Source organism: Lepisma saccharinum, chromosome 11, assembly GCF_977018435.1.
Source record: "Lepisma saccharinum chromosome 11, izLepSacc3.1, whole genome shotgun sequence".
NCBI classification, from domain to species: Eukaryota; Metazoa; Arthropoda; class Insecta; order Zygentoma; family Lepismatidae; genus Lepisma; species Lepisma saccharinum.
Window position 1 is genome coordinate 51505301 of NC_139239.1, and position 26237 is coordinate 51531537.

Sequence of the window (26237 nt, forward strand, 5' to 3'; positions counted from 1 at the left end):
ATTCGTGGGATTGTGTAGGTTAATTGGGTACCCGAAGGTCAAACTGTCAACCAACATTATTACATTACGGTGCTGACGACCCTTCATAAGCGAGTAAGAAGATGACGACCTGATATTTGGATAAGCAAGTCATGGATTCTTCATCAGGATAATGTTCCTGCTCACAAGGCATTGTCAGTCAAGGCTTTTTTGGCCAAGCATGTGATCCCAGTGTTAGAACATCCACCCTATTTATCGCTCAGTGCGTCTTTTTTTTATTCCCTAAGGTCAAATCAGCACTGAAAGGAATCAGATTTAAAACCATAGAATGTGTGAAAACAAAGTGATGGAGGTCATGAACATGGTTTCAGAAAATGAATTCCAGCACTGCTTCCAGCAATGGAAGATTCGTATGGAGCGGTGTATCAATAGTGCAGGGGAGTACTGTGAAGGGGATTATGTTCGTATTGTACAAAATAACCAAGAAAATATTTTGTAGCAAGTCCTTTTTTTTCTAGCCACACCTCGTATATTGTGTCATTACATTGTTGCTGGAGGGAGTTCTACCACGTGGTGGTGCTGGCTCTGTTGTCTGAACAAGAAGAAGAGCAAACGTGGAAACGCAAAACTTTCTCCATGTAAAATTTGCACTAAAATTATTGCACATCATGAAAAATGTAAACGTTGCATGACAAACTTGCCATGTTAGCATGTCAAGATTAACACAAAAAATCTATCTACATTCATGTGTATAGTTCATGTTATAAAACTCTACTTGAATAGAAAAATAAAAAAGAATAATAAGAAATATTTCAGAGACCTCTTCCCCAAGGCCATGGAATATTTATTATTTGGAACATTATTCTCCAACTCGCACAAATGCAACTCTTGGAAATGTACTTTACACATTTTTAACTGTGTAAAAACATTCTTGTCAAGTGAGAACAGGTTGTACAACATGAAGTTACCACCAAGCAGCAAAGCCATACTTTTAATTTTTCCGCATTTACCATGTTCCACATTTAAAAATCATTGTTAACATCACCCACAGAGAAAACTCTAAATTCACTAAAGTTTCATGCATAGACAGGGTACATGAACCCATTAGACCCATTCATACACACACACTACGTACATACACTCAACACACAAATTCCACATATATTCTTGCCACTATGGTACAGTGGCATAAAAATGTCTTCACACATCTGAAATGTCACCACAGTGAGCACCATAGATAATAATATATGTATATATATATATATTTTCATTCAGGTCTTAAATAATTCATTGTACTTATTTTTCAAAGTGAACAAAAAATCTTGAAGGAACAATGTCTCCATCCTCACTGTATCACTTTATTCCTTATCGGAATCACAGATGGGTTCTTGTTTCAGAGGCACGTTATTAGAAACAGTTTCCTCTTGAACGTTCACTTTAATCTTTTCTTCTTGTATGCTTGTCCTTGATCTCTCTTCGTGTTTCGTGCAATTGGACAAAACAGGAGCCAATTTTTCTTGAATCTGTTGCAATGTACTGAAGTACATCAATGAGCTCTCCTGTTACAAACAGAGAAATATAACAGAATCATTATTTTTGAATGTTAAAATTATCAGTCTGTGAAACAAAAAAAACAAAAAAAATTTTATTACGGGTGTACTGTACATATAGAGTGTGAATCAAAAGTCAGGTTACATAGGAAGTTTAAAGAATTTCCATTACCTTAGTCTTAGTGAATGGATCGGTCGCCGTGGTCTAGTATGAGTGGCCACCACGGTCTCCAGACCTGTCACAAATGAATTTTACCCTTTGGGGTCATTTAAAGATGATCGTCTACTCAGTTAAAATACGGAGAAACTAGTACTCACTTTTATCCGCGAAGCTGTTTTTTCTATTTCGATTAATTTCAGTGGCCACTGCCACCATCCTCATTGGAACAGCAAGTTCCAACGAGGATAAAAGTGAGTACTAGTTTCTCCGTATTTATATACTACCGCGTCTCTCTTTTCCCAATTATGAATACTCTAAGTTTCAGAACATCCAGCATCTGAAGGAACACAATGTGCAGACATGATTATGCCGGACGTTCTGCAAAGGGTTCTGGAGAACTGGAAGCGTCATGTGCACAAATCAATGGATGTTCAAAGATCACACATTGAAGATATAGTATAAATTCCTATGCAACCTGGCTTTTGGTTCACACTGCATATCCAAATTTTCCAGCAAATTCCATTCATTCTTAGGGCAAAAATGCTGACAGCCTTCTCAATAATGTAGTAGATAATGATATTGCCTTGTAAAAAGGAATCCCAAGTTCGATACCTGCTGAGGGTAAATAAAGGTTTGGATAACAATTTTTAAACTGTGGGTCCAGCCACGATTAGCCAATGCTATACACTCTTTAGACAAAGTGGTTGATATTTATTGCCAGGCCACAATGTCAACAGAAATTGAGATAACTGCCAGCTGTAGAGTGCTATTACGGTACAGACAAGAACACCCAGTGATGAATCTCTGATCACCAAGTAATATTTGGTTCTTTGGTTGAGTGTTGGATGAAACGTTGAAAACATGTGAAAGTAAGCAAATTAGAGATGACTATGTAGGACGAATATTACAGGTTAGGGATAAGGTTATTGCATGCATGCCTGACATGTGTGCTCCCCACCCCCTTAAGTTCTTCTGCCAGGCAGTAGCTGTGGATGGGAATGATTTATGAATAACTGCGGTCTTGGAGCAGTTGTGGAATGTGTTCTTCTCCATTCAGTTCCAGGTGTGACCACTGATGGAGGCACATTGCACGAGGTTTGGGTTCCATTTATAACTAGGTCATTCCCAATTAGCTTATCTGTGCATAATGTAGGTTTAGAACAAGGTATGCATGTAAGAACATGTTACCAATTTACCAGTTTTACACAAAAAAATTCATTTAAGGTATTATTCAGGCTACGCCACTCAAACTATCCTAGCTACACAGACGTTCATTGATTGATTGATTTGGTTTACTTCACTTTTCTGCTATCGGCTCATCGCGAAGATGGGGATGAGTGATGATGTGAAGAAATTGATGAATGGACACTCACAAACATCCATTTCCAGGCTGGGATCTGAACGTTAATGTTGAATTTATTTGACAATGAATCATTGAAAGTTATTAATATGGGAACCCAGGGCACTCAGACCTAATATGGGAACACAGGGGAAGCGAGAGGAGAAAATAAATGACTCTCAACTTTTGTTTCTGTGTGTGCCCAGGTTGGTAGATGGTAGAGCTGGTAACCCTAGTTATTAAGAACCATCACAAAACAGTAGAATTCTGAGAGCTTACAAAAAAATTCAGATCAATAAAATTACCAACACTTTTAAGTGATGAATTGATATACTGAAAAACCGTTAGTGGTGTAAACCTAAAGCAAAAAATTATGCTGATTAAGTTGTCTCATCCACACAAAACATTTTGCTAATATGTGAAAAATACACACATACCTTCACTTTCTTAAGTTCATCCTCAGTGTTTCTCAATTTCTTTTTGTAATCCTTCAGTTCCTGGCTCATTTTCTGCGTTGCAGTGGCTGAAGAACTCACAGCTTCCTTCAATTCATCTATAGCATACACAACATAACATTAGACTGTTATAATAGTTTTATGAATGTAGCAAAACAAGATGCACAAAAGAAAGTCCATAAACACACTTGTCTGTTAATCTTTAAGCCAGACAGACACCACAATCTATGTTAATACAGGCAATGACTTTCTAAATTAAGCAGTAGCCACAACAAAAAGATCAATGCAGATACACAGAACTTTCTCAGTATAATATTTTCAGGGCATTTACCATGCTACACCATGAATTCTTATACTTTATTTCAGGATTCAGACTAATGAATGTAGAGTAAAACAGTAGACAGAATTGTTACTAAATGTGCATATATTTGATACAAAAAATGAAAATGCATTTTTGATGCAAGTAACAAGCAAAGATTCTCAAAATACATTTAATCCACAAGTGTACGAAACAACATCAACCTCCTAATGAAAATGTCAAATTGATATCATAAAGCAGATATATTCAATTTCTTTGAATCTCAACAGGGATATGGAACACAACAGTCTTACCATGAAATTTAAGTTGAGAAACATCTAACGAGACAGCAGTGGAACATAACTCGAACATTATTTTTTATGCCTTACTTACCAAGTTCTTCTTGCATGATTTGCATTTTTAGTTCCGTATCAGTTCGGGCTTTTTCACTCCTTTGAAGTTGCTGCATTAACTTCTCAACATCCAGCAAACCTCCTTTGTATAATACTAGTCCTGTGAGATAAAATAATTATACAATATAAATACTTTTGTTAAATATTATAAACATAACTGATTCTAAAGGTTAAAAAAGAGATGCAAGAAATGATGCTAACTTGCTAATAGATGTGAGAAGTAACTGTTTTTATCCATATTAGCCCTTAAAGGATGGGCACGGGTGTGACGCTAGGTATTTCCATTAAGTATGGCTCGTGACATGCGTGTCACAAGCAGCTTTTTACTTTAATTCGTTTTGAAAACAATTCTCTCTCAATTTTGGTGTTTCAAAATGTAAATTTTTACACATCAATGGTAAACATACCAGACATTATACCTTTTGGAAATTCACGTCCTGGCATAGCCTGCGTGGGGATCCAATGAATTTCAAATTTTGTGTACAAAAAATTGTTACTTTCCATTTTTTCTTCTTATTCTTCTGATTACGATTTGTTTTCTTTTTTCTTCATCAGGATTTTAGCCCAAAGTATACTGAACAAAATGAGGTATTACTTGTACCTCATTCATTTAGAAGCACGCAGAATTTCAAATTTCTTGCTGAAAACACGCTCAGTGTTAGTGCAAATACTTGGAAAATCAGCCTCGCTGTCTAAGGGTTAAAGGGTCGGTGAGATGGGCAAACTTCCAAAAATTACAATTTTTTGGGGATTATTTTTCAAAATATTTCAATAGGTGTTACATGACGTCAAAGGCAGATGATTTCATGGAGATTCTTTGCAAATCTCAAGTGATCAGCATCCATAGGGCCGATGCGAGAACAGATTTTGTCAGACCAAGATGCTTCACTGTCTAGTTCCCAAGTAATCTTATTTTTACTTACTACAGCGAAATTATTATGCAAGGTTAAGTGCCAAATCTTTGATGGAATCTGTGCCTAGACACTGCCCGTGTACCCAATAAGTCTGTGTAATTCAGTAAGTCTCACTCTTCACATATAAGCATTTTACTACCATTAATAGTACAGACGAAACTCACTTACTATTACTTAAGCACACGTTATTGCCTATTATCTATTCCCAGGTTTGCTACGAGTTTTTGATTATGAAATACCCTGGCATTTCCAGGTTTTCCAGTCCAAAAATGTTTTTTTTCCAGACATGTTTATCGTCATGATTTTTGCTTTTGAACCTTGTGTATTTCAATTAAATATATAATCCATTAATTATTATCAATAATCACTTCTACAACTTTTCTTTTTTTAGCAAATTTAATTCTACACACACAAGAATACGTGAAAATTTGAAGAGTAAAATTACAATCGGCATCAAATGTATTAGGGGGTACAATCATGTGTATCTACCCTTCAGGCTAAGGTAACAGAGTTACATTATTTCACCATAACAGATCTCCACAATATAAAAACAACAGAAAAAGTTCATAAACCATACACAATTTTTCATTTTCTGGCAGATTTATGGTGTCGTAGAAAATGCTGCTCTTTTTCTTACATTTATAGGTACAAAGCATCTGGAAAAATTTTTGTTGCATAAAGGAATTCTATAAGAAATGCCAACAAGACTCACATCTATAAAATAACAGATGATAGTCTCATTTTCACCAATCATTCCGATAATTATGATCATAATGTCAATCTTTAGTTACCAATCAGATATCTGTGCTGCAAGTTTTACTTTGATATTCTTTCTAATATCTAGTATTATAAAAGTGAAAATTTATTACAGAAATTCGAAGGAAGGATTATTTTGCACAAGACTGAGAATCATAAGAATGAAAGAAACAAGTTCTAAACTGAATCTTTTTTGGGAGTAGAACCAAATCCAGAAGTGGAAGTGAACTGTCTGTTCATTTTGCAACTTTTTCTATTGCAGACTCCAAACTGCACATAAATTTCAGACGATCTGCAAAATTCCCTGACTTTTCCATGAGAAGCCAAATTCCGACATTTCCCTGTTTTCCAGATGCGTAGCAACCCTGATTCCTCTATTAATTTTATTATTCATGTAACTCTTGTAGTAATATCAGGGTGTCTACCAACCCAAACCCCAGTTTTTTGGGGGGTAGGGGGTGGGAGGGGGGCAGATCTGAAAATGCTGCTGGAGAAGTAGATGTGACCACTAATGTTATGGTAGAATTGCAGCTAGACGTGCATTGCAGAGTTGCAATATTATGGTCCAAAGCAAGGAAAAAACTTCAACTCCCCAATGACCCAACAATATGCAACAAAGTCGCTTACCAACAAAGGCTGTTATACAGTGTATTACTTATTGTTAACATTAAATTCTCAGAAATAGTCCAACAGTACTGTATTCTGCAAATTACCAATGTGTTTCAAAATTTCTTTAATTTTCTTATGCCTCACCACTGAACAGCCATGATAATTCTATATTTGGAAAATAATGTATTTATAAATTAAATTATGCATATTAACAATGATTCTTAAATGAAGAACATGTCTGGATGTGAGTTAACAAAAAAAAAAAGGACATTTTCACATCATGATTGCAGTTTGAAAAAAGTCAGAATTGCAATTTAAAAGAATGGACTATTTGAACTAAATTGATATGTCTGGTAGCCTTGCATTTCCAGACTTTTCCAAGACTGGTAGACTTCAGAGGGGAAAATTATAAAATAGTAATTATACTTTATAGAGTAGAGTGCAGAGCACATAAAAGTCCTTCCAGAGCTGTGTGAAGACACCAGTGGAAAGAATAAGTAATGGACTAAAACAGGGAAGTGCTCTTTCCTCACTGCTCTTCATAATTACAATGGATGTAATTAACGAAGAGGTCGGGAAGAAGATAGGAGAGGAAAAGATGAAGGCCCTGTTGTTCCCAGATGGCTTTTATTTATTTACTTAAAGTTTCAGATACAGTAATGAAAGACCATTTTATACTGAAACTGTAGCAACAAGAAAAGAAATAAAAATAACAACAACAAAACAAGACAATACAAGATGGCAGACAAAAAAAAATGAAATTGTTAAATGTACATTCTTAGTGATTGTCGGAAACTGTGCTCTGACAAGAAAATATCAACATTTACAGGCAGGTGGGGAGCCTATAGTAAAGAGATTGCTGTAGGAGAGAGAGCCTTGTAGTGGGAATGTGATTGATTGATTTAGTTTATTTTACTTCGCGTTTTGTGCCTCTTGGCTAATTTGCGAAGATGGGGATGAGTGATGAAATGATGAAATTGATGAATGGACATTCACAAACAACCAAGCCCGACCGGGATTCGAACCTGGGACCCTTGGCGTCGCAGCGTGATGTGCTAACCACTCGGCCACAGGGTCGGGCTTGTAGCGGGAATGTGAAAGAGCTTTATGTTGCGGGTTTGCCTTGTGGGTACTCGTAGGTGAAATTGGTTGACAAGGAATTCCGTTTTAATTTTGCATTAATTATTTTATGCAAAAATTTCATGTCTGCTAGTTTGTGATGAGCATGTGGTGACTGGATGTTTAAAATAGACATAATATCTGTTTTATGGAGGTATCTGAGAGAAGGTATTCTATGGCGAGCAATGGCAAGGAAAAAGCTGAGGACAGAATCAAGCCTGGAAAGATTAGTTTTAGAAGCCATAGTCCAGATGGGAGAGCAATATTAAAGAATGGGAGAGAAAAAGGATTTGAAAAATCTGCTAATGGCCTAGTAATATGGGGAAACAAGGAAGAAGTACAGAGACAGCTTGATAGTTGTAATGAGGAAATCAGAAGAGCAGGAATGAAATTCGGTGCAGAAAAGAGCGAGGTGCTAATAACAACAAGAAAGAGCCAGAAAGGAACCAAGAATAAAGAAGACACGGAAGAGTTGAGAGCCTCAAATATCTAGGAAGCATAATCGAGAGAAGGGGAAGAATAGATGAGGAGGTAAAAGAAGAGGACAAATGGGTGATGGACTTTATCAAAGTGTTCGAAGAGTAATATGGAACAGGCATGTACCTATTAAATGCAAGAAGGTTATGTATAACACATACTATAAATAAATAAATAAATGTTCCAATAATTATGTATGGAGCAGAGACTTGGACAATGACTGAGAGAAACAAAAAGATGCAGACAGTGGAGATGAATTTTTTTAACCCATCACCTTATCTAGTCGTCGGATCGAAGGTCTTGCAAGATATACGCTTAACTTATCTAGTCGTCGAATCGGCGGCCTGCTATAGTTATTTGTCCTTGTAGTTCCTTTTTTGTCAACAGATGGCAGAAGCTGACAGTTATGTTATGCTAGACTTCTTGTTGAAAGTATTGCTAACTTCTTCATACTACTGAGGTGCTTTGTTTCTCATATAAACAAAAGGTTGATTGTCCTTTGTTGGAAACATGTTGCACAAGATGCTTGTGGTTGACAAAGTTATCAAAAACCTGCTTTTGGAGAGCAATGAGGAAGATAATTTGGAATTAGTTAGTGAAAGTGAAGATGGTGGATCTTCTAGTGCTATCGAGAGTGAAAGTTCAGGCAGTGAAAGTGGTGATGAAAGTTGTGAAAGTGTTGTCTGTAAGGGGGGCGGACCACCTGTTGCTAAGAGCAAGGAAGAATTGTGGAAGTGGAGTTCTTCATGTTCCCCGAATGATTTACCTAGGAAAATAGAATTTTCAGGTACTCCTGGGTTTGATAATATTGTTTTACGATCATTAGGGGTTAGTCCTACAGCTTGTGAGGTTTTCACAAAATTTCTAAAACATGATTTCTGGGAAAATATTTCCAATGAGACTAATTCTTATGCAAAAAGCAAAATAGAAACTCAAGTAGACACAGAAACTCAGTCACATAACAGTAATTAAACAAAATGGTTTGACACAACTCCCGATGAAATTAAAGTCACAAGTGAAAAAAGAAAATTTATAGAGTTATTGGAGCACAAGGAAAATAATAGAAATGCCTTTCTTTGCAACTGTTATGCCCTACATGAGATTTCTTCTCATTATGTGATATCTGCATTTCGTAAACAATGAGGACATTGACCCCCAAGATAAGTTAGGTAAAATTAGGCAACCTTTAGATTACATAAACAAAAAATTTCACAATATGTACACTCAAGAGCAAGATATTGCCATTGATGAGAGCCTTGTAAAATGCAGAGGGAGATTTTCATTTGTGCAGTTCAACCCAACTAAAAGAGCAAGGTTTGGAATGAAGTATTATAAATTATGCGAATCTTCTAGTGGATATTGTTACCAATTCAGAATTTATACAGGGGCAAATGTTACTGCAGAAAAAGTACCTGAACATAAGCGTATTGTGCTTGAACTGATGGATTCTCTTCTCCACAAAGGATATACATTATATATAGACAATTAAATAAGGTAAAAGGAAACACTCACCGGACAGTAGGAAAATTCAAAATTTTCGCTAATTTATAGCATCATCGGTGTGAGAAGAAACAGAAGACGGAACCGGTTCCATCTTCTGTTTCTTCTCACACCGATGATGCTATAAATTAGCGAAAATTTTGAATTTTCCTACTGTCCGGTGAGTGTTTCCTTTTACCTTATTTGATTTTTACTTAGCCCTTTTGGCCCTCCTTGCTTTTATCCATATATAGACAATTGATATACATCCCCAACACTGTGCAATAAACTTCTAAATGCCAACACCCAGGGGTGCAGACTTGTCAAAATTATTGGGGGGGGGCCTTCTGATTACTGAAATAAATTAATGAATGACTCACCCCCTCCCTTTTTTAAGTTTTGGCCTCAGTGTTCGGAATCTCGTAAAAGCACATGAATTCCTCAAAAATATTAAAATTTTTATTTACAGTTCGAATGCAAAATTTCAATTGTTCACGGATGGATATGTCACAAGTTTCGTCAACCATAATAGCAAAATATTCCTGACTTTTAATATCTGCTACCACGGAGTGCAAAACAGATCCCTCTAATATATCAATTATCTCGTTCTGAATGTCATATGAGAGCCATTTGTAGGCCGAATGTCCCATCCACTCTCCTAGTTCATGCACATCTTCTTTTGAAACTCTTTTTAGTAAAAATGTTAACAATACTCATAATTATACACTTAGTATATAGTAATAAGTCACGTGTTTTGCTGTCTCTGGTCATAGCCCCCCAAAGTTGATGGTTTAGCGGTCTCAGCCCCCCCCACCCCCAAAGTTGATGGTCTATAAAAAGGTAAAAGGTAAAGTGTTCCTCTGTGCTTAGCACTACGCCATGAAGGTGTTTCAAATGTGTATTTAAAGTTAAGTTCATGTGGCACAATTCAGAGTTAACTTTACAAGAGAAGCAAAATAATACATTAGATCATCTTAAGCAAAATTATTTGGGGGCTCTGCTCCCACATTAACATTGGGGGGCTGAGTCGGTGCCTATGCCAACACCAATGTTTTAGACACAGTCAGAAAGTCCAGAAAACAAATGTCTGTCGAATTGAAAGATGTGAAATTGAAGAAAGGTGAGGCATCAGCTGTGTACAGTCACCTCACGCTAGCTCTCAAATGGATAGAGAGAAAACCTGTTTGCATGTTATCTACTATGCATGATGGTGTACACATGACAAATACCGGAAAATTAAACAGGAAGTCAAAACAACCTATTCTAAAGCCCAGAACAGTAATAGAATACAACAAGGGAATGGGTGGGGTTGACAAAATGGACCAACAGTTAGCTTCATTTCCCATCATGCGTCGGTATCTCAAAGCATATAAAAATATATTTTTTTATTTGTTGGATCTAGCTTTCTTCAATTCATATGTGATGTACACGAAGGTAAAGCCTACAGTAAAGCGACTCAAATTCAAGGAGTTTAGATTGTTGGTAGTGGAGCAATTGCTTGCTGAACTTGTGTTACCAGAGTATGTGAGAAGAGGATGCCCTTCCGCGGATACACCCTTGACACTGCAATGTGCCAACTGGGGACATTTTCCAAGACAGATCTCCCCCAAATCCAGTAAAAACCCTTCAAGACACAATAAGAAATCCAGCAGCAGGTCGGAATGCGAAAAGTGCAAGGTGGCACTCCATATGCCAGATTGCTTCAAAGTGTACCATACAAAGCATACATATTAGGTAAGTTTCTTGTTTTCATATCGATATAGTAGTTCATATATTTGTGTTACGTAGACACCATTATCTGTAATTGGTGAAAGTTTCATGCAGATCTGACTTCCAGTGTCCAAGATATTCAATTTTCAAATGCATACAGCAAACTAAAATGCTGCTCTACAGATTTAAATCGTAATTCACAGACACAGCATAAGCATTTAAATGGTAAGAGAATGGGTTAAGGGGTATGTTGGGGAATACTAGAAGGGATAGAATAAGGAATGATGAGATCCAACAGACAGTGGGTGTGGTGAAGCTTCAGGACAGGATAGATCAGGTGCAGATGAGATGGTTTGGACACATGAAGAGAATGGATGCAGAAAGACTACCAGTAAGAGCTTACGGAGTGGGAATAAGGCCAAGGGGAAGACCAAGATGTCGGTGGAAAGAGCAGATAGTATTAGGAGAAGAGGACAAGATTGGAACACAGTGGAAATAGAGGAACGGTGGAAGACCAAGAAAAAATAAAGAGGCTTGACTTCTATTCGAATCCAGCCAGAGGCAGGAAACGGTGAAGGATGATGATGACTTTACAGAAATAATATGAAGAAAAAGAAGATAGGTATGTGAGGCTAGAAAACATAACAGAAAGAAAATAACCTGAAGTGAATAGAAACCCTGGAAATGTACAGAATGGAGAAACAAACACAAAGTGAAATATATTTCACGATGTTATAACTCTCCATTTTTACTATTCAATTCAATTGCCTCTGTTTTACAATTTGACTTGTATTATCCTATAAACAATGTGGTACAAGTAAGAGCGCTATGCCCTCATAAGGAATGGAAATTTGATAGGCTAAACTATCACTCATTATCATGCAAAAATCTATACATAACCATTCAATAAATAACAAACTCTTTCAATGAATTACACTTATATTCAAATTTTCAAATTTATATGTACAAGTATAAATAACTATTGGCCAATAAAGAAAAATTTTACAACCTTAACACATAACATTCACATGCTCCAATTAAAGTTCCTATATATACTGGTCAAAAAAAGTTTTGCATATAACAACCCGAAGCCACACATGTCGATACCTCTGACTAGGGCAATGAAAGTACAAAACACAAAAGATAGTTAAAGAAAATTTTCAAAAATATAACCAAACCAACAAAATAAACAAAGTGTTTTTTCCTAACCAAAGTAAGATGGAACCAAAAGATCACAAATTACCAAGGTGAGTAAACCTATCAGAAACCCCTTACCGTCTATTCAGTAACGTGTATGAACTCCACAAACACGACTGGGCATGCTGAAAACCAGGTTATCCAATGCATGTTGTGGAAGATTGTCCCATTCCTGAATGGCAGCGTGTATCAGATCACGTAGGGTTTGTGGTGGGTGAGGGCGGTTTGCAATGGCACGTTTCAGAAGGTGCCAGGCATGTTCAATACAATTCATATCGGGGGAGACTGCTGGCCAGTCCATCCGACGGATTGCATGCCTTCGAAGGAAAAGGTACATTGAACGGACAGGGTGAGGATGGGCATTATCGTCCACCAACGTGAATCCTGCACCAACATCCTGCGCAAATGCCCTAACGACGGGTCGAAGAACACTGTTCTCATATGTCTGTGCTTCCATAGTACCCTGTATGTGAACTAATGGCATCCGATGATCCAACATGATTCCTGCCCAGAACAGTGCCGAACCACCCTGTTGCTGGAAGCGTTCCATCATGAACGATTAATTGAAACGCTGCTCATTTGCTCTCCAGACACGTATAGTGTTGTCATCGGAGTGCAGACTAATCCGTACTTCATCTGTAAACAGTGTTTGTGACCACTGTTCCCAGGTCCAGTTTTCATGTTGTCTAGCCCATCTTACGCGTAGTGCCCTATGTCGTGCAGTGAGTCGGGGAACTTTCAAAGGTCGACGGGCATCAATCCCTATATCGGGCAGTCGGTTTTGCACCATTTGGGTGGACACCATGATCCCTGAGGCCTCAAGGAGCTCCTTCTGGAGTTGGATTGCTGTGGACGTAGAACGTCTGCACGCAGAAATACGGATATGCCTGTCTTGTGCAGCCGTTGTTTTTGAGTGGTCTTCCTTCTCTGGGCCTATCTGCTATTGAATGTATCTCCTGGAATTTCTTCCACACTCTAGAAATGTCACTTTGATTACAGCCTACCCGATTTGATACGTCCAGTTGCTTCATACCTTCCTGTAGTAGAGTCACTATTCTGATTCTATCCACTGCCGAAAGTGTGTTTCGTGGCATTTCTAAAATGTAAACTCACACCATGACAACTATTACAACCTTCCTTGAGACCTCCAGTACTTTATACTACTACCCCTTCTCACGAACTGCGAGACATCAGTGGGTGAATTACGAGGTTAAAACGTGAAACATGCTTCAAAACCCGGCCACAGACATGTACCTGCTCTTTTGTGTGTTGAATTGGCCTTCGGTTCATGTGTGCGCTCCAAAGGTATGAAGATTTGTGGCGTCAGTAGTGCAGAATATGAAAAACTTGCAATTTGCAAAACTTTTTTTGACCAGTATATATATATAATGTGATTCTCCTGTTAAATAACTAACAAAGGAGGTTATCTAAGTGTCCCCCTCCGATTTCCATGAAACTTGGCAGGTGTATAGAGGGGCCCAAAGGAAGAAATATGTGTTTTTTTGTTTCGGCTAAAAAACTGTTTTAGGGGGCAAACCGCCCCCCTCAAGTATCAAGATGAGGACAAATTGAAGTGGGGAAAATGTCCACTTCAATTTGTCCACATTTGAGGGGGGTTTTGCCCCTAAAACTGTTTTTTAGCAGAAACAAAAAACACATATTTCTTCCTTTGGGCCCCTCTATACACCTGCCAAGTTTCATGGAAATCGGAGGGGGACACTTAGATAACCTCCCTTGTAAGTCATTTCATGCCTGCTTGTAGTATCCAAATACTTTAAAAGTCTTCACTATCACTTATCATCAATTTTTACTCAATGGAAAAGTACTTATCTGCTGAATGTGCAAAAACTTGCATCTGTTGAATATCCTCTTGTTCTAACACCATTGACTTTAAGTTCAAGCAATATATTGGACTTACAGATAGCCAAATTTACCCACACACATTTTTGGGGTGTCAGTATATCATTTTCCGATACTGAACTTCTCCATAATTAGTCCTTGAACCCCAAATTCAGATTCTTTTCAGGCTATACCAAATATCACCTTTTATTCCCTTTCTTCCTTCCTACTACTCCCCCCAGTGTTGCCAAACCTCTCATTAATTCCCTATTGTCACAGGCTACTAACTTTGAAAATATATACATATGTGAAATCTAATTGTATACACTGTAAAATATATATTCTTACTATAAAACGTTATTTGTACAGTATAAATATACTTTGACCCATTAGATTTTTCCAACATATAGATATTGCTACAAGAAATTACCTAATTTTAGAGTAGGATTAAAGATTAGGGTTAACATAGAATATAAGGCGCTTTTCATGAATTTATCATTAAATTAAAATCTAGACCAGCTCTTTTCAGTCAAATCTGAATGCTGATCCTCAAGAATATCACCTGATAGCATAATTATTTTGCAAAAATAGATAAATCCTGACTTATAGATGTTTTTATGTATGATTTATTGTGATCGTAAGCACTTTATATTCCTACTGTAAGCACAAATTAATGTAAGTTTTATTTTTATACATTTTTAAACTTCAAGACAGTGCTACAATTTAGATAAAAATTATAATCTGATAAGAAATTACCGAAAGGAAATTTAACAATTCGTGTTCCACTACTGTTGAACACTATATATGAAGTGAATTAAATATTTCAATGTTAATTATATTTTTATAATTTAATCAGATTATAATGGTGCATTACTATGTCTATTATACATAAAATACATATATGAGAATCGGATAATACTAGGTGGAAGTAAGAAAGACACCAAAAAGTAAAACGAAGATAAAATTAATAAAGGTAACAGTTTTTCATTCATTTGGTTTGTTATTTGATTACAGACAGTTCTTTTGTTATCTCCAGTAAGTGTTGTATAATTGTATTACTAATACATCTTTTGAAAAAGTGATACATGTTTGCAGAATTAAAATTTCAAGGGGGGAAAAAAAAAGTCTTTCCTACAGAAGGAACATTATTTAGACATTACAGATCAATGTTCAGATGTTGTTAAATTGAGGCAATGTGTGCAGATTTTTACATGCACCAAATAATAGATTATCTTAGCAAATAGTAGATACAGCATGTTAAGTAATGTATAAATGTCTACAAATTGTTGAACTGCCCCATCACCAAGTATACAAGATGCAATAATTAATATTTGAGTAGGGATTCCCCAATGGCATAGTGGTAATGTCATCACCTTGTAATCAATGAGTTCCAGGTTGTAGTGGTTCGGATCCTATTTTAAACTGTAGGTCTAGTTTCAATTGGCCTATCTGTGCATAAAGTGGACTTAAAAACAAAAATTAAATTCAAAAAATTATATTTGAGTAAATCAAACGATGTGTCACCTTCTGATTGGGAATCCTTTGATTCTCTGCTTGTTTCACTTGTGTCCCTTTTAGCTCTCTTAGCTGGAGGTACCACGTCGCTAGTGAATACAGGCAAAAGGCGCTTGTTTCCTGAAAAATAAAACATACTTCAATATAACTAACAGGGATAGACAGATATAAAAATTCTTGCTGGGGGGAGGGGGGGCAGATGGGGCTACAGAACCTCCAGAAAATTTGAAAAAATCAAGATGTTCAAATGAAAGCAGTAAACAACCATGGAAAAATCAAAGTGGTAAGTGCAAAATCCCCTTAAAATAACCTTTGATTACCATTTCTTGTCTCTGAACAAAAATGAAGGTTAAAAATGGTAATTGCGAAACATTTTACAGTGTATCCTGCCTCTACGCAGAATGCAACTATGTGATATCTACTTTCTCCTTTCTCTCGTTACAAATGAAGGATTGCTTTTATGAGCATGTGCAGCAGTAAGCCAAATGAGGGGTACAGGGGGACAGAGAAAGACCAGTCTATTCACAGATTTTAGGGGCAGCAGGGAGTATTCCACTTCAGCAGTCAGTGTCCTTGTGGAAGTGCATGGGTTGTTTTGTTTTTTTTGTGTTCTAGGAGTTATGGCAGGTTCACGGAGAAAAGGTGCTGCTGTGAACAGTGAAGCATGCAAGATTGTATGCAAAGTAATTGATTTTTGTGCTAGTGGATCTGCAGAAAAACAATATTTGATACCAATTACACAAAGCACCAAGAGCGCTTCTGCAGCAACAGATATGTCGGAACCAAATGATCAAAGGTGCACTCCACCCACCCTAAGAGTGGAGCCACTTGCCACAACGTCACTTCCCCTCCGTCGGGGATCTTCGCGTGAGCTGTCAGTTGTACTTATAGCCCGATTTTCACTGAACAAAACAAGGTACAATTTATAACTCTACCATTCATAGTTTCCAAGATAATAAATTTTGTTTCAAGCACGATAGAATTTCAAATTTGTCCTGAAAACATGCTGGCTGTTGAGGCTAACAGCACAGAAAATAGTACGGGCATGTAAGGGTTAAATATTTGGTTCCAGAAACACTGATAACACAGTAAGTATTTTTATAATTTATCATTTAAAACATTTGTTGGAAAATGTGTACACCTAACATGTTCAATTCAATACTTCCACGGCTAACAGAAATCCAAGACGTACCTGAAGCCAATTCCTCAAGAGTAATCAGAGAATCAAGATCCTTTTCTTCATTTTGTTTATTTTTATCTTTGCCCTTGTCTTGATCTTTTCCACTATCCTTGACTTTATCTGTTCCCTTCGTGTCTTCTTCCTCATCTTTTACTTTGGGTCTGTCAGTAAGTTTTCTATAATTGAGTGTATCTCTAGTGACAACCTTCTGAACTAACTTTCTCACCTGCAAAGAGAATAAACATGCCACTGTGTCTTCTTCAAAACATACTTGATGCATAATTCCTCTTATATGTATGTATTGTAGAATTATGTAGAATTATTCTTCTAGCTTATGGTCGTTACAAACATAGATTGCTTTTTCCCTATCAGTACGCAACGGTATGCCACACCGGCACCTTTTTATAGGCTATTATTTATGAACGTACCACAACGTTTTGAGTAGTTCTTATGATGAACACCAAAATAAATCAGCTTGAAGAGTACCGGAACCTTTCTCCCCCCACACTAAAAAAAAAGCACTGCAAACATTGAAATATGTTTTTGATGTAACCATATTTTTAAATTGAAATCAACCAGTATGAAATTCCAACCAAATTGACTGGTGCTGGAAATGCATTTTTTCTCTATTAAAAATACAGCTCATTCTCTCTCATTAAAATTGGTGGCATTTCACAAACCTATTCTTCTTTTCATGAGACCGAATGTTAAAATGAGGAACCATTACCTTGAACTGTATGTTGTGTTGAATCATCTCAAGATGGCTTACATGTTCATTTGTGACAAAATATATAATCTCTTATTTGCCAGGTCTTCTGACAAAATATATAATCTCTTACTAACCAGGTCTTCTGTTTGTAATCGTTGTGTTATATTTTGTCACTAGATGTTACTATCTTGATCAAAAGTTGTACTTAGCCGGGCCTTGCACTTCACATGATCAGTGTTCCAAGAAAAATACCAGCCAAGCTATCTTAAAGGCACGTGCTAGATAATCGGATTACGTCTCGCGGTGGAGGCCGAAGGAATGCCACGTTTTCTTTTCCGCACCTAAGGTAACCGCGAGGAACGAGACATGTACGATCACCAATCATCTCCCTTGCATAATACAAGCAGTAAGGTATGATTGCGACTGAGTGCAGGGGCCATGTTCTGGGATACCGGAACGGACGGAAGATGCTGGCGCAATTGATACAATTACACTTCATAAAGAATCTAAGGAACATAATTTCTATACCTTGCTGGTTCTAGTTTCCAGAATTGACCTTTATAGGCTCCAGTTTTCCAGCTCTAAATTGAATACATAACAAAATTTGTCGTCGCATCAACAGGCTGAACAAATGACAAACGAAGTTAATAACGCTGTTTTGGTCCCCGGAAGAGCGAGATCAACCACAATGAATTACGTAAAAACTAACAATGTTTGTATTATTCTTTATATATCCTTTACTATGTATTGTACTATATTATGATATATATACACCAATATGAACCAATAAATAAGAAATGTAAAGCTCGAAAGATTCACGCAACTGACGTCCTGGTATATTTTAAGGAATTTTAAGTGCATTCCCTTGAATGCATGCGGGAGGAGGCAGGCTTACTTCGCCCCCCACCCCCTTTTGAATATCTTGATCAAGAGTGTACAATCAAGACAGCAACATCCGCTGACCAAAGATAAATATATTTCTACACATGAATATGATTACAAACACAAGAGTTTGAGTTTGATTTTCAAGTCCACTTCATTCACAGAAAGGCTATCGGGACTGGACCTATAGTTTGAAGTGTTATCCAAACACACTATGTGCCTCCACCAGGTATCAGACCCGAAACCCCTTGCAAACAGAAGACTTGCCAACTATGGGAAGATATGTTTTGTCACAAATACACAATCAGCCATCTTTGGGACTACTTGCTTCATACACTCACCACCCTGCCACTGAAGACCAGCACTATGTAATATGATACTTTATTGAGTTGAATACATGAAGTAAAAAATAATAGTACATCTTTTATATGTTGTTTGTGTAAATGAAAATATTAAAAAAAATTCCTACATGAACATTAGTAATTCCTTAAAAAATATCTAATTTTGCTATAATATATGTACTAACCTGAGCCCGAGAAAGATTAAGACCCAAGGTGTATAAGATTTCTTCAACATCCTTGTCAAAAATATATCCACAGTGAGTTTGATCAAAGTACACAAAAGCTAATAAAAGAGCAGGATCCTGAGTAAACAATTTCACTTTTTCCTTCTTCTTTTCTTTCTCCCTGTCCTTCTTTCTATCCTTATCTTTATCCTTTTTGTCTTTGATGTCTTCTTCATCCTGGAAACAGCAAAAAGTAAAAAGTAAGTGCACAATATAAATACAAAAAAACAAATTGTCTGATATTAAAATTATAGATGACTCAGTGATACGGCTATGTATGATACATGGTGAGAAGTTTATTGTTAGTAATGATATGATTAAAACAAACTCCTGATCAAGACTAAATTGCCATAAAATACATTAAAAAATATCAGGTTTTTAAAAACTGAAGCAAGTATATTTAAAAACATAACACCCATAAAATTAAAACTTTAATTCTGTGCTTTTTACCCCAGCATTAACTTCCTTTCCTAACCTGCATGTCTTTTCACTGAAAATGACCCTGAGATGGGGGTTAAAAGCTCAGAATTAAAATTTTAATTTTATGGGTGCTTTGTTCTTTAACGTACTTGCTCCAAGATAAGTCAGAAAAAAAATCTACCACATCACTGATACAAACTGAGGCTGTATACAGGCACTCAACACAAATAACCACAACCCCACATACTGCCCATGAGCCCAGTTCTTTCCACATTGAACAAAATGGATCCTGCAAACCAGTTCTCACCGCCGGAAGAACCATGAATGCAAAATGAGTGAGAAAGTGAAATAAGATCTGCTTTTCCTTTTATACAGGCAAGTTAATTTAGTCTAATTTTTTTTATCCAAGAATGACATTATATGAGCCATATTTTTAAAGTAAGTTCTGTTTTGCAATTAAGCTGCTGAAGCGCTGCACTCGCCGTTTCGCACATGCGCTCTGAGGACCTGCATCTATGGGCTTGCCACAGACAGCAGTATGCAACAGTTTGCCCGAGTCGACAGTTGTTCAGGTGTGGTTACAATGCCTCAGACGATTGAAAGTCCTGCGGAGTGTGAACTACACGCTGTCATTCGTTTTCTAAGTGCAAGAGATGTGAAACCACCGAAATCCATCGGTGGATTGCAGAAGTGTATGGAGACATTATGAGCAATAGCATGGCACGGCATGCTCAGTAAAGAGTTTGTATTGCTTCACGACAATGCTCGTCCACACGCTGCGCATCGAACCCAAGACCACATCGCGTCATTTGGTTGGGAACAAATTGATCATCCTCCCTATATCCCTGACCTAGCACCCAGTGACATCACTTGTTCCTGCACTTAAAAAGCACCTTGCCGGTCAGCGCTTTAACACAGATGACGATGTGAAAACGACCATGCAGCAGTGGTTATCACATCAGGCGGCCGATTTCTATGAAGATGGCATTCAGAAGTTGGTCATACAATACGATAAGTGCCTTAATGTAGGTGGCAATTATGTTGAAAAGTAGATGTAGGCCCAGGCTTTCACGTAAAAATAAAATTATTACAACATGTAACCAAAGCGGAACTTATTTTAAAAATATGCTTCGTAGTTTCAAATTTTAATTACCATTATACATCACATACATACAGACTTACTTCATCATCATCTTCATCGTCATCATCATCATCCTTTTCAATGCTCTTTTCCTTATCTTCTCTCTTCTCATCATTCTTCTTGGCATCATCCTTCTTCTCTTTCTCATTCCTATCATCCTTTTTGTCTTCCTTATCATCTTTCTTGTCATCCTTCTTATCATCTCTCTTCTCTTTATCCTTGTCTTTCTCTTTCTCTTTCTTAGTACGTTCCTGCAAGACACAAATGATCAATTACTTTTCAGCTCAATCCTGTGTTTAACTCAGGATTCATATGCTTTAATTCTATACTAGAATTCTGTTCTTAATAATGTTTCAAAATCTCAAATAAAGATGAAATAAACATAAAAAGCAATCTCCTTTGCATTACATTGTATCATGAAGGTGTGGACGTAGGGACTTTCACATTTCAATCTGTCATACTGGATGTCATGTGTCCAGCCCCATACTCTGGCTACTCTGTAAAAAAAGGTAAAGTGCTCACCTGTGCATAGCACCACGCCATGAAGGTGTATAGGGGGTGTGGGGGTAACGCCCCACACTTCCTTGATCCGGTCATGAGTGGGGGTGATGTGATCAGCATCATGCCCCTGACTGCCTTTACCCCCCAGGGTTTCCCCCAGGTACCCATGTTATTCGACGCTGGGTGGGCACCGGGGCCGCTTCCAACATTAGAAAAGTTCCCGGATTTGAACCGGCCGGGGATCGAACCCGGGACCTTGAGCATGCTAGTCATTCGCGTTAACGACTCTGCCACTGTGGGAACCTACTCTGTGGGAAGCTCATTTTTCTACTGCATATTGTCATAAAATAGTACATTATATACAAATGCAATATATGAAATTCATATTCCACCACCACTTACAGAGTATGGATTATCCTGAGAGTTAAGCAAAATCTCAAAATATTGTAAACTGAGAGAGAATAATGTAGATCTCTTCATAATCCAAGCAGTTCAGATAGGTGATTATTTATTTATTGACATTTCTAGTACAGCAGAAGCCACTTTAAACCGGAAAGAAACAACAGTAAAACAGTACACTAGTGTTAAAATGAACACACGAAACAAGATAAAATAAAATAAACAAAATATAAATATAAACATAAACAAGTCAAGACAGTTCCAATGTAAACAGATGTGTTTCACAAAAGCATTACTTATATACAATTTTTTCTATGTTGGTGATAAAAGATTGATATGAACTGAATATATCGATTTGGTTTGAGATGACATTGAACTGATTTGGTAGCCTATGAAATAGTGAACGTTGAATGAGTGAGAGTCTTGGAGTTGCAGTGTGGAAAGTTTCCTTGCTCCGTGTTTTGTGTCTGGGCACTCTGAGGGAGAGTTCGTGGAGTGGGATGCTGCATCTTAGGTTTCCATTAATGATCTTATGTAGTAATTTCATATCTGCAACGTATCTACGTGATTCTGGAGTATTTGTGTTTAAGTTTACAAGCAGATCTCTCTTAGGTAGGTGTCTCAGGGCAGGCACTCTATATCGAATGATGGAGAGGAAAAAGCTGAGAACACGCTCGATCTTGGAGGTATGAGAAGGGGCAGCCATATTCCAGATGGGTGAACAGTATTCTAGAATAGGGGACACAAATGTTTTGAAGTAAATAGAAAGTGCTTTCGGGTTATGGATTTCGGTGAATCTGTAAAGTAAGCCTAGCATACACATTGCCTGTTTTGTGATGGTTGATATGTGATTATCGAAAGTTAGTTTAGAATCTATGAGGATACCTAGATCTCGGTGTTGTGCTTCTTTTGCTAGAGTGATGTCGGTGAGTCTATAATTACCTTCAAGAATGTTTTGCTTCAATGAAATTGTTATGTAAGAGCATTTCGAAGGGTTTGTGGACAGTTTCCATCGCTTACACCATTCGGAGAATCTATTTATGTCATTTTGGAGAAGTTGCATGTCTGATGGCTGTTTTATTTCTCTCATAATCTTGCAATCATCAGCGAACATTAGAATTGTGCTTGAGATGGGGGAATTAAAGAGGTCTGTGAGATCATCCAGATATAATACAAATAATAGAGGGCCAAGAACGCTTCCTTGCGGCACACCAGATATAACAGGAAGTCAGTTAGAATTAGTTCCAGGAAGTATAACACATTGTTGTCTATTTCTTAGATAGTCTTTCACTATTTTTAACGTGTTTTCAGTTATGTTAAATCTGTTAGCTAATTTATGCAGTAAATAATGATGATCCACTGAATCAAAAGCTTTGGACAGATCAAAGTACACAACATCCAACTGATTACGATTAGTAATTGCGTTTATGGCATAGGATTGCATAGAAGACATATTTCTAAGGCATGAAGAATTTGGAAGAAATCCGTGTTGACATGTTGATGTGTTTTTGATAACATGATGTTTCTGTTAATTTGAATTTTGGATAATTCGAACTATTAATAATAATAAAAAAAAGCACGAAAATATAATTTTACCAAATTTGATCTCAATATTCAGTACATTGTTCTAACGTTTAATTTTTTATTACAGTCAACTCTCGATTCTACGACCCCGGGTATAACGACCCTCTCGAAGTAACGACCCTTTTCCCGGGAACTGTGAAAAATTTGGAAAAAAAGTTGAAAAATTGACGGAAATCTGCCGAAAAATGCGTTGTTCTTTTCTCCACTCATTCCCTTTACGAGCGCTCTACCGCTCACAATTGGGTCTGAACTAAAAATAGACACCACCACACCATGCTTGAGTGATATCCAATAGCACTTGACCTCTACCCTCCCCTCCCTCAAGCGCACCACTGTTACAACGCACCTGACGGCTGCTACCCAACGTGCCAGGCTTGTTTTGCCACGCTTTCTCTTGGATAGGAGAAGAGAAGATCGAATGTGCTTGGATGTTATTTTAAATCGACCTTGACTTCTTTCCTTGTCCTAAGAGCTGCTGAAATCCCGCAGGTGAGGAGGGGGGGAGCAGCCTGAAATGACTGCTGGACTTGCAGTCTTTGCCAATGTGTATGGCAGGTCAAGCTCTTTTATCGATAAATACACCACCTTGAGAGATAAGATCGCAGGAATGTTCGAAAATACAGATGCATGGCACCTGGAAGCAGGCCCGTAGCTAGAACTGATCTCCAGGGGGGGCTCACGGGTTATCAGGGGGGGGCTTTGTGAACCAAGTCCATTTTTCAAAAGTTTAATAGTATTAAATGAAGGTAAATTGAGGACTAAAAGTGGTAAACGTTGTAAGTGCCAAAAGCGAAAGTGTTGGGAAATCGCATCGTTCCGCACATCAGTATGTAAGAATGTTCACATTAGTGACCTCTTTACATGCCCTTTGAACTATTTAGAGGGCTACCAACCACTTTTCACGTTTACCACATTATAATGCATGGCACATTTCATTGTTTAACGTTTGTGTTTGAATTCTTGTGACACTTACAGCATTTACCAATTTTAGCCTTCAATTATGAGTGTCGTAGGTCATTAAGTTAAATTAAAATATAAAATTTTGAAATATACAAAAACTACAGTTTTTTCTACAACTTCTAAAACATCTCTTGAAGTGACACCATCCATACTATTTTTGATGGTACAGATATTTATATCATACATGTTAAAATGTACAGTCACAGACACTTCTGGGTTGTAATGACCTAATTTACTATCAATGGAATCGTGGCAACGTAGAAGTGTCAGAGACTGTACAATATAAACTTCAATCATACTGCCTACTGTACATTCCACCCCTGGCCAAAGCAATAAAACTTGGGATCTGTTGATATTTGACATAGATGTGGAAGGAATGTGAATGGACGTTAAAGTCTCAGATTTCTGTCAAACGAGAGGCTGCAACAAGGGCAGGGATGGTACAGATAAAGAAGGCTCCCCATGAAAGAACTTTCTAAAGTCTAGAGAATCTTCTAAACACTTTCCGCTGCTTAGACTTCAGCTCATAAACAAGATGAACGAACGAAGTTGTGAACAAATTAATATATTCTGCCTACATTTTCACTCTTCACCTCAAATTAGAAAACAAAATAGTTTTACGTAGGGGGGCTGGCGACCCTGTCAGGGGGGTGGCCTCAGCCTCCCCCCCCCCCCACTGGCCCCTGCCTGGAAGTCTGGCCCATCTGTCCAGCTCTGACCTAGAGTTCAGCAGGTTCCCGTGAGTGAGCAACTCTCGGCCTTGTAGCTGACAACTTCCGGTAACTGCTTTCATTCAAAGTGTGTTCTTTGTTCGCTGCAACACTTCATAAAAAAGCGAATCTGTTAGAGATAATCAAAACCACATAGGCAAACTAAAGATCGTCAATCCGCTTAATGCGTTGTCATCCGGTTTTCCCCAAAAGTTTACTTCGATCTTACATGCATCATAACTCCCGTTTCCCACTTCAGCAAACGTGGGGGGGAGGCGATGCCGGTTGTTTCAGCCACGATTTTCTTGCTCGTGTGTGCACACGGGCTGATTACAGGCGAGGGTGGAAAAGGACCCACCCCTCTTCCTTTCCTTTGACGTGTAAAATGGGGCAACCAGTTCTGGATATATTCTTGAAAATGAACAAAAACCATAGAACAAGTAAAAAAAAGGTGACCCTCCCCCCTTTCCCCAGCTTATTAACCGCCACTGGTGTGCACCGCATTTTTTTTTTTAATGATGTTGTCGTCTTTTAACCTTGTTAGTCAGTATAATTCAAACTCAGTATCAGCACAATAGGTAGCTATGGTGCTATATTGAAAAGGAAATTAAATTTACATATACTGATGAATAGTGTTTATGTTCAAATAATAATAAATACCTTTATAATTATTATATTGATAAAATAAAATAAAAACAAGAAACAACAAAAATTATAATAGCATCAAATTATGTATGCTATACACAAGAAGAAAATATATCTTTGTTATCTCCTTCCAGGATAAAGCAAGTCTTTGTATTCACAATTCTGAGCTTCAGTTTTCAAAATTCATCGTCTGACCAAAGCACATCCAAACGTAGAACATATAAGTGTCACTCTATGCAACCTTCCTCCAAGCACTCATTTGAGGAACTGTAATATTTACAAGCCTGCCCGTTAAGGAAGATGAAAACAGATACCTATTCACTGCTTCAAAATCAACATGGCATCTTTTATACATATCAGTGTCATTCCACAACTTTCGAATCTTTATCAGATTATATCACGATCAAAGTTCATTCAAGTCATAAAAGGCTTCTATATAACTTAAACATCTAAGTTATTATAACATTGCCAAGTTTAATGCTTTAAAAGCAACAATTATTGTAGAAATATATCACCATCCCATATTGCTATATCTGTCCTTATCCTTGTTCCATCCTCAGCTCCTTACAAAGTCACAGACAACTAGTATCAGAGCAACTAGTTCAAGCCAAATCTTTTAGTATGTGCAATCTTCAATTCTTTTTGTTTTATATTTTTGTCCATAAGTGCTTAACAGCTTGAATGTTTGTGTTGTAAATGTACATATTTGCTCTGTTACAGCTATTTTACTAT

The 26237-nt window shown here is 37.3% G+C and overlaps 1 protein-coding gene across 3 annotated transcripts in view; it reads right to left on the reverse strand.

Moving 5' to 3' along the window:
* Positions 1-777: 777 nt before the first annotated feature.
* LOC145994797 (cell division cycle and apoptosis regulator protein 1-like) overlaps positions 778-26237 on the reverse strand; it is a 69202-nt gene continuing 43742 nt past the window's right edge. For 2 of the 3 annotated variants that reach the window (XM_083131096.1, XM_083131095.1), the window contains exons 17-23: positions 20748-20957; positions 19107-19322; positions 17002-17215; positions 15819-15929; positions 4175-4294; positions 3466-3581; positions 778-1538 (exon numbers count right to left, since the gene is read on the reverse strand). In XM_083131096.1, the coding sequence (XP_082987222.1) occupies positions 1338-1538; positions 3466-3581; positions 4175-4294; positions 15819-15929; positions 17002-17215; positions 19107-19322; positions 20748-20957 (1188 nt within the window). In that variant the 3' untranslated portion in view covers positions 778-1337. The remainder of the gene's footprint in view (positions 1539-3465; positions 3582-4174; positions 4295-15818; positions 15930-17001; positions 17216-19106; positions 19323-20747; positions 20958-26237) is intronic. The other variant, XM_083131094.1, reaches the window with a different exon arrangement.